Source organism: Euprymna scolopes, chromosome 10 (assembly GCF_053919585.1).
Source record: "Euprymna scolopes isolate OS-2025 chromosome 10, ASM5391958v1, whole genome shotgun sequence".
NCBI classification, from domain to species: Eukaryota; Metazoa; Mollusca; class Cephalopoda; order Sepiida; family Sepiolidae; genus Euprymna; species Euprymna scolopes.
Window position 1 is genome coordinate 18,505,914 of NC_136491.1, and position 16,985 is coordinate 18,522,898.

The 16,985-nt window shown below is 31.3% G+C and overlaps 1 protein-coding gene across 1 annotated transcript in view; it reads right to left on the reverse strand.

The window, feature by feature from the left end:
* The window catches only part of LOC145285828 (sorting nexin-8-like), a 108,307-nt gene that overhangs the window by 41,442 nt on the left and 49,880 nt on the right, over positions 1-16,985 (reverse strand). The window contains exon 4 of the mRNA XM_080134264.1: positions 14,915-15,108. Within this exon, the coding sequence (XP_079990390.1) occupies positions 14,915-15,108 (194 nt within the window). The remainder of the gene's footprint in view (positions 1-14,914; positions 15,109-16,985) is intronic.

Here is a 16,985-nt window from a genome sequence, read left to right on the forward strand (position 1 = left end):
ATAGGTTATTCCATCATTTGTTTCTTGTCTGCTGCTGAAATATTTCAATATATTTTCTTGGTAGGTTATTCCATCATTTGTTTCTTGTCTGCTGCTGAAATATTTCAATATATTTTCTTGGTAGGTTATTCCATCATTTGTTTCTTGTCTGCTGCTGAAATATTTCAATATATTTTCTTGGTAGGTTATTCCATCATTTGTTCCTTGTCTGCTGCTGAAATATTTCAATATATTTTCTTGGTAGGTTATTCCATCATTTGTTTCTTGTCTGCTGCTGAAATATCTCAATATATTTTCTTGATAGGTTATTCCATCATTTGTTTCTGATGAGGAAATAGTATTAATTTGTCCTCAGCTCACTAATGAGATGTTGATCATGTTTTTTGACATGTTTCTTGATGCACTGAGCGTCTGTGTTTGTCTAAAACCTACATTTTAATGGCCAGAGTTAATTTGGTTTGTCCGCAAATAGTCAGTCTAGCTTGTTTATTAAGAAATCAGGATGCTTTCAATCTTTCCACTTTAAAGAGGAAGATCCAATGTCCTTTCCCCAAAAATCTACTTAAACCACACACTCATGAAAAATGAATACTTCCTACCATCTTGCCGGAGATAAAGTTGATTTTCATCAAAACGGAAATTTTTACTGACCAGCCTATCTTTTACAACATCGACTTAAACTTTTTACAATTGCCATCTGAGTAAATCCCTTATCTTATTACACATAAAACCATAGCAGAAAACACTTGAAAAAAAATAATTTTAATAAATAAAATAAAAACGTATACAAATTTTAATTTTATCTTTCAATTATGTATTACTATTTATAAAAAGATTGAAAACAAATCTTGAAACATTTTGAACTGTCATCTAAGCTTCGCCCTCTGTCCCATCAACGAAATGTTGCATCCCTCTGCCTGTTCTAGAAGTATTTTTATGGTAATGCTTTGACGAACTTCGAGCACTTGTGCCCCCTCGACATAAATACCTCCAACAAACAGCTAAATCCCACCCCTACAGAGTAGAGATCCCTAAGTGTAAGAAAGCCTTTTACTCCAATAGTTTCTTCCCTAGAACTGCTAGTTTTTGGAACTCCCTTCCGGGATTCTGCTTTCCCAATTGCATTGACATGCAGAAATTCAAGTGTAATGTGAACAGACATCTTGCTTCGCATCTCCCTTCATAATATCCCTGCAACTTACGTCCCCGATAGTAGCATCCTACTTCAAAGTGGCACTGTGCCTTGTTTGGGGTGAAAATTGAATTAAAGAAAAAAAAAAAAAAAAAAATCTTGTATTTTCACAGAATATAAAATAAATATGCAGATCAAATTCGAAATATTTCAACAGACTTCAAAGCAGAGATTCACAAAGACAACAAAAATCACACCTAGAGTGAATTTGGGGTTCTCATGGGGGGGGGGGGATTTTCAACCCATTTATAGTTTTAACCTTTCATTTTTATTTATAGAATTCAGAACCCATCATGAGTATTAAAAAAAACCAAAAAAAAAACCGATCATTCATATATTGAATATGGATTCACATCCATCATAAATGGAGAAGAAAAGCCCCAGTGTGTTATTTGTAAAGTTTTGACAAATGATTTTATGAAACTAACAAAGATGAAGCAACATTTACAAAATATTCTTCTTCATCACAAAGACAACAAAAATTTTTTGGAACGCCATGGGAATGCTAAAAAAAAAAAAAAAAAAAAAAAAAAAAAAAAAAAAAATGCTGTTTTCAACAGAAGATTTTAGAGAAAACTAAAAAGTTACTTAAGCTTCGTATGTCGTAGCATTTGAAATAGCAAGGAAGTGCACTTTTCGAGACAGGCAATCTTGGAAAGGATAGGAGATGGGGGGGGGATGATATTCTTACAAATGGTGAAAGGAGTGCATGCGGCAAGCAAGGCTGATTTTTTTTTTTGTTTTTGTTTTTAAAAAACAAAAGTCCTAAATTCATCCTGTTTATTCTTATGATTTATATTATTTCAACATTTAAACTTGATTAGATAATTTACAAAATGGCTAGCATCTTTGAAATAATAAAGTCTTCTTGGATATAAAGCTCCACGCACTAATTGTGAACCACTTGATATTTTGCAAAAGTAATGTTCACACCAGATAATGGGCCTGATGGGGTGTCAGTTTTTATGTCCATCGATTAAATTTCAAGTGGTTCTTTCATACAGTGATCTATATCTATATATAATCCAGCAAAACAGGCAGCTGGATTTCTAGAACTGATGGACTGTGTTCAGTAGGAAGAAAAACGTTTTTCTGATTTGCAAATTTGTTGGGTGTCATTGTAATCTCAAAATAAAAGGTTACTGGTTTTTTGGAAATCCTTTTCTTACAAGCATCAGACAAAGCCAAACTCTTTGCCAAGAACTTTGCAGCTAATTCTACCCTATACGACCAAGGTCACCCCCCCCCCGTATTTCCTCCTTTAACAAAACACTATGTGACATACAAACATCTATGCGTGATGTTGCCAAGCTAATCAAGACCTTGATTTCAGTAAAGCAACTAGCCCTGATGGAACTAGCTGCCTGTTTAAGCGTTGTCTTAAGGAGAATTGCTTCCCATCATCCTGGAAAACTTCATCAGTATGCCCTGTATTTAAGAATTCTGGTGATCGGTCCTCTCCCTCTCAGTACAGCCCAATAAGTCTTCTGTGCATCATGAGTAAGTTGCTGGAATCTGTTAAATAGAGAGTAGCCAACCACCTCAGCAGAATGCAATATAGTTTCCGTTCTGCTAGATCTACAGCAGATGTGCTTACGGTTACATCTCATAGGATTAACGGATCTCTCGACAAAGGCTTCTTTTCTAGAGAAATCGCTCTTGACATATCAAAGGCTTTTGATGGGGTATGGCATAAAGGCCTACTTCACAAGATTTCCAGCTACGGTATAGCTAGAAAGGTCTTCTCAATTATAAAATCATTTTTCTCTGAAAGGCTCATAAGAGTAGTGGTTGATGGGCAGAAATCAGAAGCCCACAGTATTAATGCTGGAGTCCCTCAAGGGTCCATTCTGCATGCCTGTGGAACTCTTCCGTTTGCCTGTTTCCCATCTGACTACAATTTGGTTGTCTTCAAGTCCAACATAAACAAATTCTTGAACTGTCCCTTAAATAATTCAATTTACCAAATTTCCACTACTAATGATTACTATATTATCCCATTGACTACCGTACACTCAGTAATTCTTATCCTTAAGTGGCCTCCAGGCCTTGATAAGAGGGGGACCCTTATGTAAAAAAACAAAAAAACAAAAAAAACCCGCATGATTTAAAAAATTGATAGCAATCCCGTTTCAGACGCTATAATTCACACCAATATGTTGTATTCAGCTCCACATAATATGTCACCTGAACTGAGCATGTGTGCACAGCTTGCCTTCCTCAAAACTGACTCCCATTCTCAAACGTCTTATTTGCATACAAATGGTGAGAATTCACATCAGTGTAACATGGCCGTTACGTTCGAACTATGTTCATTACAGTTCAAACCTCTCCTCAACCCTCACGCCATCCAGCACCATAGAAAAGGAACAACGAAACAAATAAATCCGACTCCGCTTTTTTTCTTTGTTTTAGCAAAATGCATTTATTACCATTATTTTCCAAACAATTCTTGCTTCTTGTTTTTTTAATTAATTTATTTCATCTGCCATGAGATTAACAAAACCCTGTTGTCTCAACACCAGCTTAAAAGTTTCTCGCAGTCACTGCGGCGCTACATGCCCATCTCACATTTTTCTTTCTCCCCAGCCATACACTGGCCATAGCCAGCGATTTCTCCTCTTAGACTTTAAATGTCCATCTTTTTCAACACAGTTTGCTTCTCTCTGACTACATCCGGTATTTTCTTTTTCTTGTCCGCAAGCTCGTGCACACTTTCTAATTTGCAGAGGTGCTTTATTCGGCTACTGTTGCTAATATCTTCGCAACCCAGCCATCTTACAGCTCCTGCTGCTATTTTCCCATGCATTCATATGCGTTATGTTATATTAGTGCATTCTAGGAAAGAATGTTTAGGTATCGAAAAAGAGTGAGGGAATTTATTGATATTCATTTTCGCGAGACGAGTGTTTGTGAAGATTGGTGTGAAGGAAGACCATAGATTGGAGCTCAGTCAGAAACATCGTCTATTAAAAATTTTAAAAATGTACTTTTATTCACCTAATCGTCATATTGGCACTGAAGTGGAAAGGGCTACTGAATGGTTGAATTCATAAATTATATTTAACAACATCCCAATGAATGGATGGACAATGATACTTATGTGCTTTAAAGGCGGACGAATAAAAGATATATCTGCCTTAAAAAATGCTAGTTTTATTTTTGGTGTCTTTAAACCCCACCCACTCTTTTTGCTGAGGAGGAGACTTTGTTTTATAAAATCAAATGATAAAATTATTGTCTAAGACATATAGTCCGTCTCAGTTTGTTCTTCCTTTTGAAACCGATTTTTAATTCAAAATTATGAATCATCTTACTCAATATTAAAATAGCTCTAGGATATCTATTCCTATCAAGCTTATTATATATCTACATTACAACGAGCACTGTTTTCTTTTAATCGTATTAATGCATTTACTAATACATTAAAATAAACTCCGCTCTTTAGACTTGTTCTAATCCCCTTATATATATACTAGCTGTACCCTGCCACGCGTTGCTGTGGCTTAATTTGGTGTAATGTAAAATTCTAATAAAAAGAGAAAATGCATGTTTCTTATATTCTTAGTACAGCAATCCACTCCATAAAGTAAAAAACTAGGCGAACATGAAAAAAAAAAAAAAATGGTACTCTTGTAGAATTGGATCTTCGGGAGTTACTGTCAATCATGACTTGGGCTCAACCAACATTCAGTGGATTAAGCCGAACGTTGCTAAAATGTTGAAACGCTAAATAGTTTGTTTTTTTTTTTTTTTGTTATTGTATTAAAAAATGCGAGATTTTAATTAATATTTGGGTGAGGGGGAGGTCACTATACACAGATTCGAAAAAGTTGTCCACAAACAAATAAATGGAAGCAAAGGTAAGGTAAATTATGTTTCTACCTAACTGGATAATTTTTTAGTGTTTTTATTTAATGTAAAATGTTTAATTGGCTCGAGAATCTCAGTGTTTATCGATGTATTTGAAAAAGACGAATGGACTCTTGAATACGTTAAATTTGGGAAAATCAGTTAAAAACTAAAAAACTATACAAAACAGTGTCAGACACCCACTGATTATATGTTATTGTGACACTGACATATTCAGTGGGTTTCTGACAGTATTTTGTATAGTTTTTTTAGTTTTAAATCATTTTCCCAAACTTAACAGTGTCCGCCACTATTTGTATTTTTCAAAAACACTGATAAACACTTTTTTGATGTTACAGTAAATAAAACAGGTTTGTATTACTAAATACAGAAACGAAAAAGTTGTTGAAAAATAAATATAACAAATAAATGTTATCAAAGGCAAGATAAGTTACTTTTCTACCTAACTGGTAGAGATTTTAGTGTTTTTATTTAGTGTAAAATGTTTAATCGGTTCGAAAACATGTGTTTATCAGTATATTTGAAAAATACAAATGGCGGCAGACTGTGTTGAACATGTTAACTTTGGGAAAATGAGTTAAAACTAAAAAAGTATACAAAATACTGTCAGGAACTCACTCAATATATGTTACCGTGACATAGGCAGACATGTATTTGGTGGTTTTTAACAGTATTTTGTGTAGTTTTTTAGTTTTAACTCATTTTCCCAAACTTAACATGTTTAACACAGAGTCTGCCACCATTTGTAATTTTCAAATATAGCAGTAAACGCTGTGTTTTTCGAGCCAAATAAACATTTTACATTTAAAAAAAACTAAAATTATCCATTTTGGTAATAAAGTAACATATCTTGCCTTTGATAATATTTGTTATACATTTATTTTTTTGACAACTTTTTCGAATCTATATGTACAGTAGTACAAACCCAATAAAAACACTAAAAATTATCCAATTAGGTGGAAAAGTAACTTATCTTGCCTTTGAAAATATTTACTTGTTATATATCTGTTTTTGTTGACAACTTTTTCAAGTCTTTGTGCAAGTACAAACCCAAAGGTGTATTTTTCTGTCTAATTTTATTTTTGTTACCACACTTAAATTTAAATTTCACGATATCTTTTTAGGGGGGTATTTTTTTTTTTTTTTTTTACATTAGGTCCACCTTCACAATTTTTGACTATGCTGAATAAAAAAATCTCATTTAAAATTTGCAAAGACAAGTAATTTTCGAGATATAAAGACCTATATGCACTATAATTCATTGGCGGCCATGAATAAACACTCAACCTCCCCATATTAAGAACGGCTTTTGGAATAAACAACACCCATGCCTAACCACGTGTTTTAACCTTTTACCTGTCTTTCATCTGTTAAAAACGTCTTTTGGAATAAATACCACCATTCTCCCCATGTTAAGAACGGCTTTCGGAATAAACACTCCCAACCTACTCATGTTAAAAATTGTGGAGGTGGACCTAATGTGAAAATTTATCTTTTATTTTAATAAATTGTTAGTTGAAAGCACAGACGTGACAAAATACCATCCCCTCCCCTTGGTAAGAACAGCTGAAAAAAAAAAAAAAAAAAAGAAAAAATAACGGTTTTCTTGGTAGAAACTTTTCTGTATTTCACCTAACAATTTCTGTGGCTAATGCACTTAGTGATCCGCACTATTTTTTAAATCGTATTTCCAAGCTTAATTAAAGTTTTATGATATATTCTTTATTCAATTGTAAGGTTAAAGTACAGAATAGGTACAAAACACCCTCCCCTCCCCATGTTAATGACTTTAAATAATAACGTTATTTCAGCATGGATCAATAAGTGCATGAGTACCCAATTTTTTTAATAAAGAAAAAACATTCATATTTTCTTATGTAAAAACAACTTCTGTAAAAAAAAAAAAAACATTAATCGGTACTCATGCAGAGAGTGATCCGTGCTGAAATAATGTTATTTAAAAAGCCATTCTAAACATGGGGAGGAAAGGGTGTTTTGTACCTAATCTGTACTTTAACCTTACAATTGAATAAAAAAGCATAAAACTTTAAACGTGGAAATACGATTTTAAAAAATAGCGTGCATCACTCTCTGCATTAGCACGTTACCAATCTGTAAATTTGATAAAACCTATACTTTCACCTAACAATTTATAGTTTTAATAAAAAAGTTCATATTTTCTTATATCGAAACAACTGTTTAAACAAAAAAAAAAAAAAAAAAACTTCAACTTTTATGCTTCAACTCAAAAGCAAGCGAGCAACCTTTTTTTTTTGCCTGACATAATAAAGAAAAAAAATTTTAAATTACAAAATTTGGAAGATAAAAAATGAATTTAAAATTTTAAAATAGGGTATTTTTTTTTTTTTACTTATAGAGTAAACAGAAAATGAAATCTAATTCGCCTCGTCAAATTGTGGTGTATGAAATGAATTGAAACGGAAGTTCAGTTCTACCAACAAAAACAGGTCCGCAGTCCGAAAAATATTATCTTATTTAATATTTTTATAATTGGCGATGTTTATTTATTTTAATAACAGAAACATCCCTCGACTTTAAAGATGGATTGTCTGAAAATTTCAAATAAATTGGTAATGTGAGAAATATGGTTTTATCGACGTTGAACAAACCAAGAATTACATAAGTTGGAAATCCAGCGTTGCCCAGTCGTACAATAGGCTAAACGTATTTGAATTTATACAGATTGCAAATGTATTATAGAATCAATCTTCCATTTATTATATATTAGCGGAGGTGCCCAGCGTTGCCCAGGTGTTTGGAGGTGTGTGTGGAGTACAAAAAAAAAAGTGGTAGTAGGCAGGCTGGCTCAAACCCGTGACAGACAGACCAACATGGACAGAGAGACAGACAATACTGGCATGTGCAAGAAATTTTCTAGCCCAGTAGAAGGAGCCTACCTTCTTTCCAGTAGATCTGGCAACATCTGTAATTATTTCATTTCATGTTGCCAGAGAATGTCAAGCCAAGGAGTTTGCATATTGAAGCCTCTAGAAGAGTGCTATCAGCCATGGCAATCAATGGTTGGAAATGTTTATAGTCAGCAAAACTATAAATTTATAAGAGTAAAATAATTTGGTTTGAAAATAAAAACGTAATAATCATCTTTCACACGGTTTTGTAATCTTTGGCCTTCAGGTGCTTTAAAATTTTCAGAAGGTTACTAATTATGACAAACTCCCAACCTCTAGAATAACCCTTCTGCATAGTTGTGTGTCCACTTCAGTGAATTAAATTAATTCAGTTGGAAATTCCAATAAAATGCAAAAGAGCTAGAAAGTTGAATGACCAAAACGTTAGGAAAATGCCAAACTCTTGTAGGCTGGCAAAATCTAGGGCATTGTTGAAGATGCCATGTTTTGTCTGTCCAAAGTATAGTCCCATGCAGTTCTAAGAGGCCCACACCAAGCTTTACCTTCTCACTCTTTGAGAAGGGGTTATTTTTTGCTAATTGCCTAAGGTGGCCCTACTGAGGAATGCCAACAGGGTTGCCAAGGCAATTTTTGTTTGGGGAGGAAGTTCTTGCCCTAGAACATTAGCTTTTCAAATTTTACTTCTGATAGTTTATTTTTCCCACCATGAGAGAAAGATAAAAAAAATTTAATCTTTGGAAATATCAACAAATTATTGAATTTTAAAAACATTTTCAAGGACTGTTAAATAAATAGATTTTTCAAATATTTTTTTAGTTTTTTTGAAACTAACAATCTTGAGAGATTAGATCAATCAAGATAGATTATTCAATCACAAGTATTAGTATTCAGTAATAATCCTTCTGCTGACCTTTAAAACTACATGCATTATATATATCTAACAATTGGCTGATAAGCTAGCGTGTGGGTGTAACTAGCTGTATTTCAGGCCATGTTGATGAAAATGAAACATACACAACTCACAAATTTGATTAGATCCTCAAATCGTAGATGATAACTAGGGCTATGACAACGGAATATTCTTTTCATTGTTTTGACTCATGTGTATCCGTTGATATCTTATATGCTTTTATATAGAGTGATGTGGTTCTCGGTCGAATATATACTCAAGAGTCAAAATCATAAGAATATTCTGTTGTCATAACCCTAATAACTTACCGTCCCCATTCTACTCAGAAAAAAAAAAAAAAAAAAGAAAAGAAAACGCATTTAAATTTTTTTTAGTTTAACTCATTTTGCATATTACAAATGAATTAAAAACAATAGTTGAAACAGTAAGGACATTTTTTTAAACAATTTTATGCTACATAATTAAAATAAAGCTAGGTCATGTGATACTATTTCTTGTAAACTTTCTAAAGTTTTTTTTCATTTATCTCTCCATACTAAAATCTTGGCCTAATGAGGTTCATCTAATTTTCAACTGGAGCTGAAACATATCTGAAAATGTGTAGCTAAAATGTTTGTGTAAATAAAAATTTATACTTGAATAAATACATGGATCTACTTGTTACTGAGCATATATATATATATGTGTGCGCACAGATCATTATATGACTAGATCACTCCGACAGACGTTAAAAAGCATTTTAAAAAAATAAATGCTTAAATTTCAACAGTATTTCTCACGGCTAACGGTGGCCAAATGGATTATGTCCTTGCTAATGAAGCCAGAGATGGCTTCTGTTGCCGGGTTTGAATCTATTGACCGGTGTTAATCGTGACACCCTGCACTGATGATTCCCGACAGGATGAAACACCAGTGTCTGTAGGTATTAAATAATTATATATATATATATATATATATATATCAGAATTTTAAGATAAAATTTTAAAATCTTAAGTGAATATATAAATATTACTATTACTTAAAGAAAAAAAAACAAAACTATCCAGACAAAAATGCTTAATATTTGAAAGAGCATCGCGATATGAAATGAAGTTGAAATTTATTGTACAAACAGGTTTGTACAACAAATATTTAGGTAATGCTTTTCATCCAGAGGTGTCATAGGCAAAGTAAACAAATAAATGACATTAAAAAAATTCTTGCTTACTATAAAAACCCTGTGTAATGTCTACATACATTTTGGAAAAAAAAAAAAAACAAACAAACAAAAACACTTTGGATGGAGGAATACATTACATAAGTAAATCCTTTTAAATATTTTTACCAAATGTTTTCTTTGTAATTGATTAAAATTGTGAAATAGCTAAAGATTTATTCTTTTAAAACAGCAGATTTGCATTAGTTTGCTGTTAATGTTATTTTAATTTTTTTTATACACAATTGAAAAATAGTCTACAACTGGTATGTAAACATAAGATGGTTTAGAGACAGCATAGTTAACAAAGCCCATCCAATGTTAAGTAGTTTCTAAATAACGTTATTATTTAGAAAACTATTCTTAACATTTGCCTGCTCTCTATCAAAGAGGGTTCATATTTTTATCCTAATTATAAAGATTTGGTCGGTTATTAGACCGATTTTTTCTACTGCTTGCTAAAAAAAAAAAAAAAAAAAAAAAAGCTACAACTAACCTTGGCCTTTGGGTCAAGATCAAAGTGTAGTATCTGTTCTTCAGATGCTATACTTTAATTTCTTGTTGTCTGTCGGTGGAGGAGAAATCCTTCACGACTGAGACAATTTTTATTTTTGTTCCTTTTCTCCACATTAAAAAACGACCCTGGTGTCTAACTGTCCCGTGGGGAGGCATCGTAGATAGGAATAATGACTTTTTTAATGTGAACACATTAAAAAATTTGTCGGAAAGAAAAGATTACTTTAGAATTTAAAGTAGGTCATAAATCTTGTATATAAATTTAACATAACTTTCAGGCCCTTCTAACTTTTTAGGAATGCTCATTAAGTTTTTAATTTATTCCAAGTCTGACTGACAAGATTGTAAAAACATGTGCAATCGCTTAAAAAAAAAAAAAAAAAAAAAAGTAAACCCACCACCACCACCACAAAAATAAATAATAATGCTCAGAATGTATCTCCCACCCCCCTATATATATATATATATATATATATATATATATATATATATATATTTTTTTTTTTTTCCACTAAACAGCTAATTTTATGTTAAATTCATGTTTGAAACAGATTCATCACTAAATTCTTAATTTGTTTTTTCAGTAGAATCTTAGCAAAAAATAAAAAAAGAAAAAAAAAAGCCTACCACTGAAAAAATAATTTTTTAAAAACTTAAAAACCTTTCATATTTATTTACATAATAATCAATGATTATCAGAAATGTTTTCATTTTTTTTACGTTTTTCTGGTACTTTGTAAATACTGCACTCCTGAAATTATTGGTACTAGTTTTATTGTGCTTTTTCTTTTGTTTTTTTTTTTCATCAATTTGCAATTATATCTTTAACGTGAAAGAAAATAAGATAATATTAGGGCTCTGCACCCTATGTTCATTTATCTAGAAAGAAGTATTTAAACAGCCTGAAAAATTTGCTGGTAAAAATAAATCAACTTTGCATATAAATTTAACATAAAATGATTACCCCTCTTAGATCAAACAGCATGTTAAGGACATGTAACCAATTCTGTTGGTTTTCAATCTTAACTATGTTAATGTATCTGACCCAAGGTTAGTATAAAATATTAAACTGTTTAAAGTAAAAAAAAAAATAATAAATAAAAACAAATAAATATGCCTACTTGTTACTACTAACCTACTGTGTGATATTAAAAATAAAGCTATCATGTGTAGTTTTATTTGCCAGTCTGACTTAGGGTTAGTGATAAATTGACTTAATTGCTCTAAAAAAAAAAAAAAAAAAAAAAAAAAAAAAGGGAAAATCTTTTTTGGAGGGCCAGGGTGTATTTTTAAATGCAGCATAATTCCTGGTGCTTGCACTAGGCTCTCTCTCAGTTTGAAATATGGACTAAAAACTAAGCTAAATATGGACTAATAACTTGGTTAAAAAGTGGAATGAGGTGTATGTTACCTAAAAGTAAACACTTTTATGGACTTTAATTTTAATTAAAATATTTATAAAAATGTTACAAAACAATCATTGTTACGTCAACAGTTCTTTAAAAAAAAAAATAAAATAAAACATTTATAACAATTTTAATTTAATTATTTTTATAATGTACTAAAAAAAAAAAAAAAAAAAAAAAAAATTAGTTTCCATTTTTTATCGCTCATGATGCAAAAGTGAGCAAATATTTTTTCCTTATTATGTAATACTAAATTGATTTAAACTCCAAAACGTTCATGTCAATCTTTAAATTATTGTTGCCTATACACAATATTTAACTACTTTTTGAAGAAAATCTTAAATATGAATCTCAACAGCTACCCACTTTAAAAATTCTACTTTAAAATGTCAAAAAACAAATACACACAAAAAAGATATTGTAAAATCAGTAAATATTTTAAACAAAGGTTTTTCATTTTTAAAATATTCAGCACAGATAAAAAAAACAAAAAACCTCGATCATAATAGGTGGCTGACATAAGTGTTGCCCAATCTAATGTGACATTTAAAACTTAATCATTTTTTTTTTTTCAGCTATGAGAGAAATTCTGCGTTTCAAATATTATATTTAAGCATATTTTATGCCCGGGCAAATTTAAACATTTGCAGAAAATCTTAATTTTTATTATTTACAAATTATTAATCAATTATAAAATAAGGAAATAAAATTATATCTGTCATAGGAATAAAGTACATTTTTCCTCCATAATTTTTTTTTTTTTAAATTAAAAAAATTATTTTTCTAAATATTTATTTAGAAAATGCATTTGATGTCTTCAAATTAGATCACCTTTAAAGTAGCTTGTATCAAATAAAAAAAATTGTCCATAATCATTTTTTTTTTTGCTTTAATTAATATATCTAAAATGATCTTGAAGATCAAAGACATCTCTTCAGAAAATGTCATAGATTTTCTTGTAGTTTTTCATGTGATCTAACTATTGTGTACCGATTTTAACCTTCACCCTTGCCCAACTCTGAAAACTTATCGTTATCAAGTAGTTCTTACATGAAAGATAATTTTACTTTCTGCCCTGTTTAACTTTACCGCCATCCAGCATAAAATATATTATAAGGATCAGTGTTCAAAGTCAGAGATCAGAATACATTGATAGAAAATTTCATAAATTTATAGTTTTCATGTCATGATGCAGATTCCTACTAAAATTTTTATAATGTGGTTATAATCTTTTCATGTGCAAATATACATTTAATTGCGTTAACTTGTTAAATTTGGATACATATGCGTCATTAGCTCAGATGAATACCGCTAAGGAGGTAAAGGCTTTTGTTTTCGGTTCTAGCTGATGAAACCCCAGGTTATATTCTTTTAAAAAAAAACTTGAAGTCACTCTGGCCTGTTGCCCCCCCCTTCCTCTTCCAAACACGAAGACTAAATGAAGAATTGATTTCAATTGAAAACCAGAGAATAGTCTGTTCTTTCTTAAATCCGAGGGAACTGTCAATATTAACTAATCCTTTTTTGTACAAATTATGTGGAATTGTTTGGTGCAAATAATTATTTTTGTTTATAAGAAAAAATAGATCCTTTTTTTGACTGCTTTGCCTTTAGAATTTCCTCCTTTGACCAACATGCAGATATTTAAAATATGGATAAGCACAGACTCAGTAGCCCTTTACATTTAATTGGCGATATGAACAATTTTTTAAAAAAAGTATACAAACGAAACCAGCATCATTAAAGAGAACATTTAAACTTAGTGTTATAAGTAAAATCAGTCTAACTTAAACAAAAAAAAAAAAAAAAAAAAAAAAAAAATATGAACTAATAATTACTTTAAATTGTTTATCTGAAATCAGACAGAGCCATGTAAAAATCTGGTGGCAATTAATACAATAACAATCTGCACTATTTAGGCCATAAACAGAAAACTATTCTAAAAAAATCTTTCTAGACATTTTGCGAATATGAAAATGTTTTATGTGAACTTTTTACTTTTCTTGTTTACTTTTATTACCTCAAGCAGATTTAATTAAATTCTTGTAAAGAGTACTTTTTGGGAAGGGAAGGTATCTAACAGAGCACATATGAATGCATATGAAAATAGAAGCAGCAGTAAAGGATGAATGGCAAGCAATTGTATGAGCAGCAGGAGCAGTGTTTGAATGTGTATACAAATTGACAAGCGTGCTCAGGCTTGTGTCTAAAGAAAAAAAAGGACACCACGTGGTTGAAAAGAAAAAAAAAAAAAAGACAAAGGAGAGACTTCTAAAATGAAAGCAAGAATGGACTGGTTGTGGCCAGCGTATGGTCGGAAAAGAGAGAAACACAACCAGGTTAGATGGACATGTGGCAGCAAGGGACTTTTTAAGTTGCGTCGAGATCGGAGAATAATGATAATAAATGCTTTTGTTAAAAAAGACAAAATGCCAACCTGGATTTTTATCTATTTATTTCCAGTTTTATTTTTATGAATTACTGAAGAGTAACGCCATGTAATGTTACATTTTTTAAAAGAACCAAAGCGGAACATTTTCTTGCAAAGAACATGGTAAAAGAAATACAAATTGGCTAGGCAGAATCAAATATTGGTTTGTCACATACAATGCTATTTAGGTCTAATGTTGAAAATTTAGCTTTTCTTTATATATTACTTTGTGTATTGTAAATAGGTTACCCAGTTTGAAATCTATTTCTACATACTTTCTAAGTTAATACTTTAACATGGGGGAAAAAAAAAAAAAATTGCATGGTTTAAAAATAAAATAAATTCCAAGTAAAAGCACAACTGGGCAATGCCAGGTAGATGAAGTTAGTTCAGTATATAACATTTATTTATTAATAACAAGTTTTTATCAATATGTAGTAAGCCTTTTTTGTCTATTAATATACAAGTTGTGAAAAATTAAAAGTTTTGTCAATATTTACCTGACTAGTGACTTCATATTCTACATGTTTCAAAATTAAACCCTTTTTCTCGGGCATAAGTTCCACTTTAATGTTGTCAAGGTTACACAACTCCACGTAAGTAAAGCCAAGTACGTTGGGTGATTTTTGACGACGTAGCTGAATATTATAAGCTTTCAAGTCAGCCAAATCTCCGAGGTCAGGTTTTGGTAATTCTGAAATGTAATATTTTTTTATTAGAATTTTTGATATGTGGAAAAATAAAAAGGTTCAGATAACCCCCCTCTTGCAAAATTGTTAAAAAGCAGAAATGTAAAAGAGATGTCTCAGAGCAAGTAATCTTTTCTATTAGCAAACTATTTTTCAAAAATACAACTAATACTTTTCAATTAAAAATAGATGTAATGAAAAGTGTACCTTTTTGTTTATATTCATAATTAGCATATTTTTTATTTAATTTGCTTTCATACATTTCAACCATTCATGTAAAAAAAAAAAAAAAAAAAAAAAAAAAAACTTATCTTTATAAATATTTGTACAATGTATATTTAATTGTATGAAAAGGCAAACTAATTATAAATTAATTTGCATATGCCATATAATCAAAACAAGACCAAAAATGCATAATTTCCATGATTTTAATTTTTAAAATTAGAAAAGTTACAAGGTGGTAAAAAAATATATTTAGACAACTTTAGGTTGTTGCAAAAATAAGGTCATTTTTGACATGAAGTTGATCGTCAAAAACATTATTTTTGCATCAACCTAATAACTGTTTCTACACACATAGCCCAGAATTTTGTTTGCTTTCATTTTATTTAATCAGTTTTTGTTTTAATTTATATTAACTAGCGGGACCTGTGGAAATTCCACAGCGGCATCTTTCATAAGCAATATATTGCTGCTGGGCATTCTAAAGTATCTTACTTAAGGGGGCGGTTTATCAGGAATTTGTTTATGTTGGACTTGAAGACATCCAAGTTGTAGTCAGGTGGGAAACAGGCAAACGGAAGAGAGTTCCACAGTCGCGCAATTCTAAGAAAGAAGCTTTGTTCATGGAATCTACGTTTTGGTTTTGGCACAGATAAAGAGTGAGGAAAATTATTGACAGTGAGATATCTTCTGGAGCGGTAGAAGGATCCTATCATTTTTCCAGTGACCTTGGCAATGGACTTGATGTACATGTTCCATTTCAGATCAGGAGTAAAGGTCAATCCCAGAAGCTTGTCAAAACATGGAGCCTCCCCAAGACGAGAGCCATCCATTTCAATTGATGCCAGATGGAGATCAGAGCGTTGATGATGTAAAGATAGGAGCTTGGTTTTGGATGCATTAAAAGCTAACCAGCCACCTCTTCCCCCACTGTACCACGCGCCCAAGATCAGGAGAGAGAATCAGAGATAACCTTGTCATTTACGGCCTTTGATGTGTTGCCATAGATGGTTGTGTCACCAGCATAGATGTCAACGAATGATTTAAGTATGTGTTTTGAGAGATCATTGATGTAGATCTGATTATTACAGTTTATCATCAAAATTCTTATAGGAGTCTGTGACATATTTCCATTATATGGACGCCTGGCATAAACGAAAACCCCACATTATACCATCTTTAAGCAGAACAGATGCTACACTTGAATCTTAGTCAGAAAACCAAGAAGATATATTTTAGTTTCACATACAGCCCCAAAACATTTTATTTATTCATTGTTTTTTGTTTTTTTTTACATTGAGTCTCCAGTGATCGGGAGATCCTACTTATTAAAAAGGCGAATAGAAAGAGATAACATACTATGAAATTAAGTTATATTTATATATTAATTTAATGTTTGTATTACGTTACCACCTGCTATCCTTTTTAATAAATAGGATTTCCCAATCAAATAATTTATAATCTGGAATCTGTGACACACATACATATGTACGTTAAAGGTACTACAGTATTAATATATAAATAACTAGCATGGGTGCCCGGCGTTGCCCGGGTGTTTGGAGGTGTATGTTGAGCAAAAAAAAAAGTAAATTTTTTAACTTTGACCACTATTATGACCCCTTAAAATTTATTGTTTTGGGCTCAAATTGAGTTATTAAGT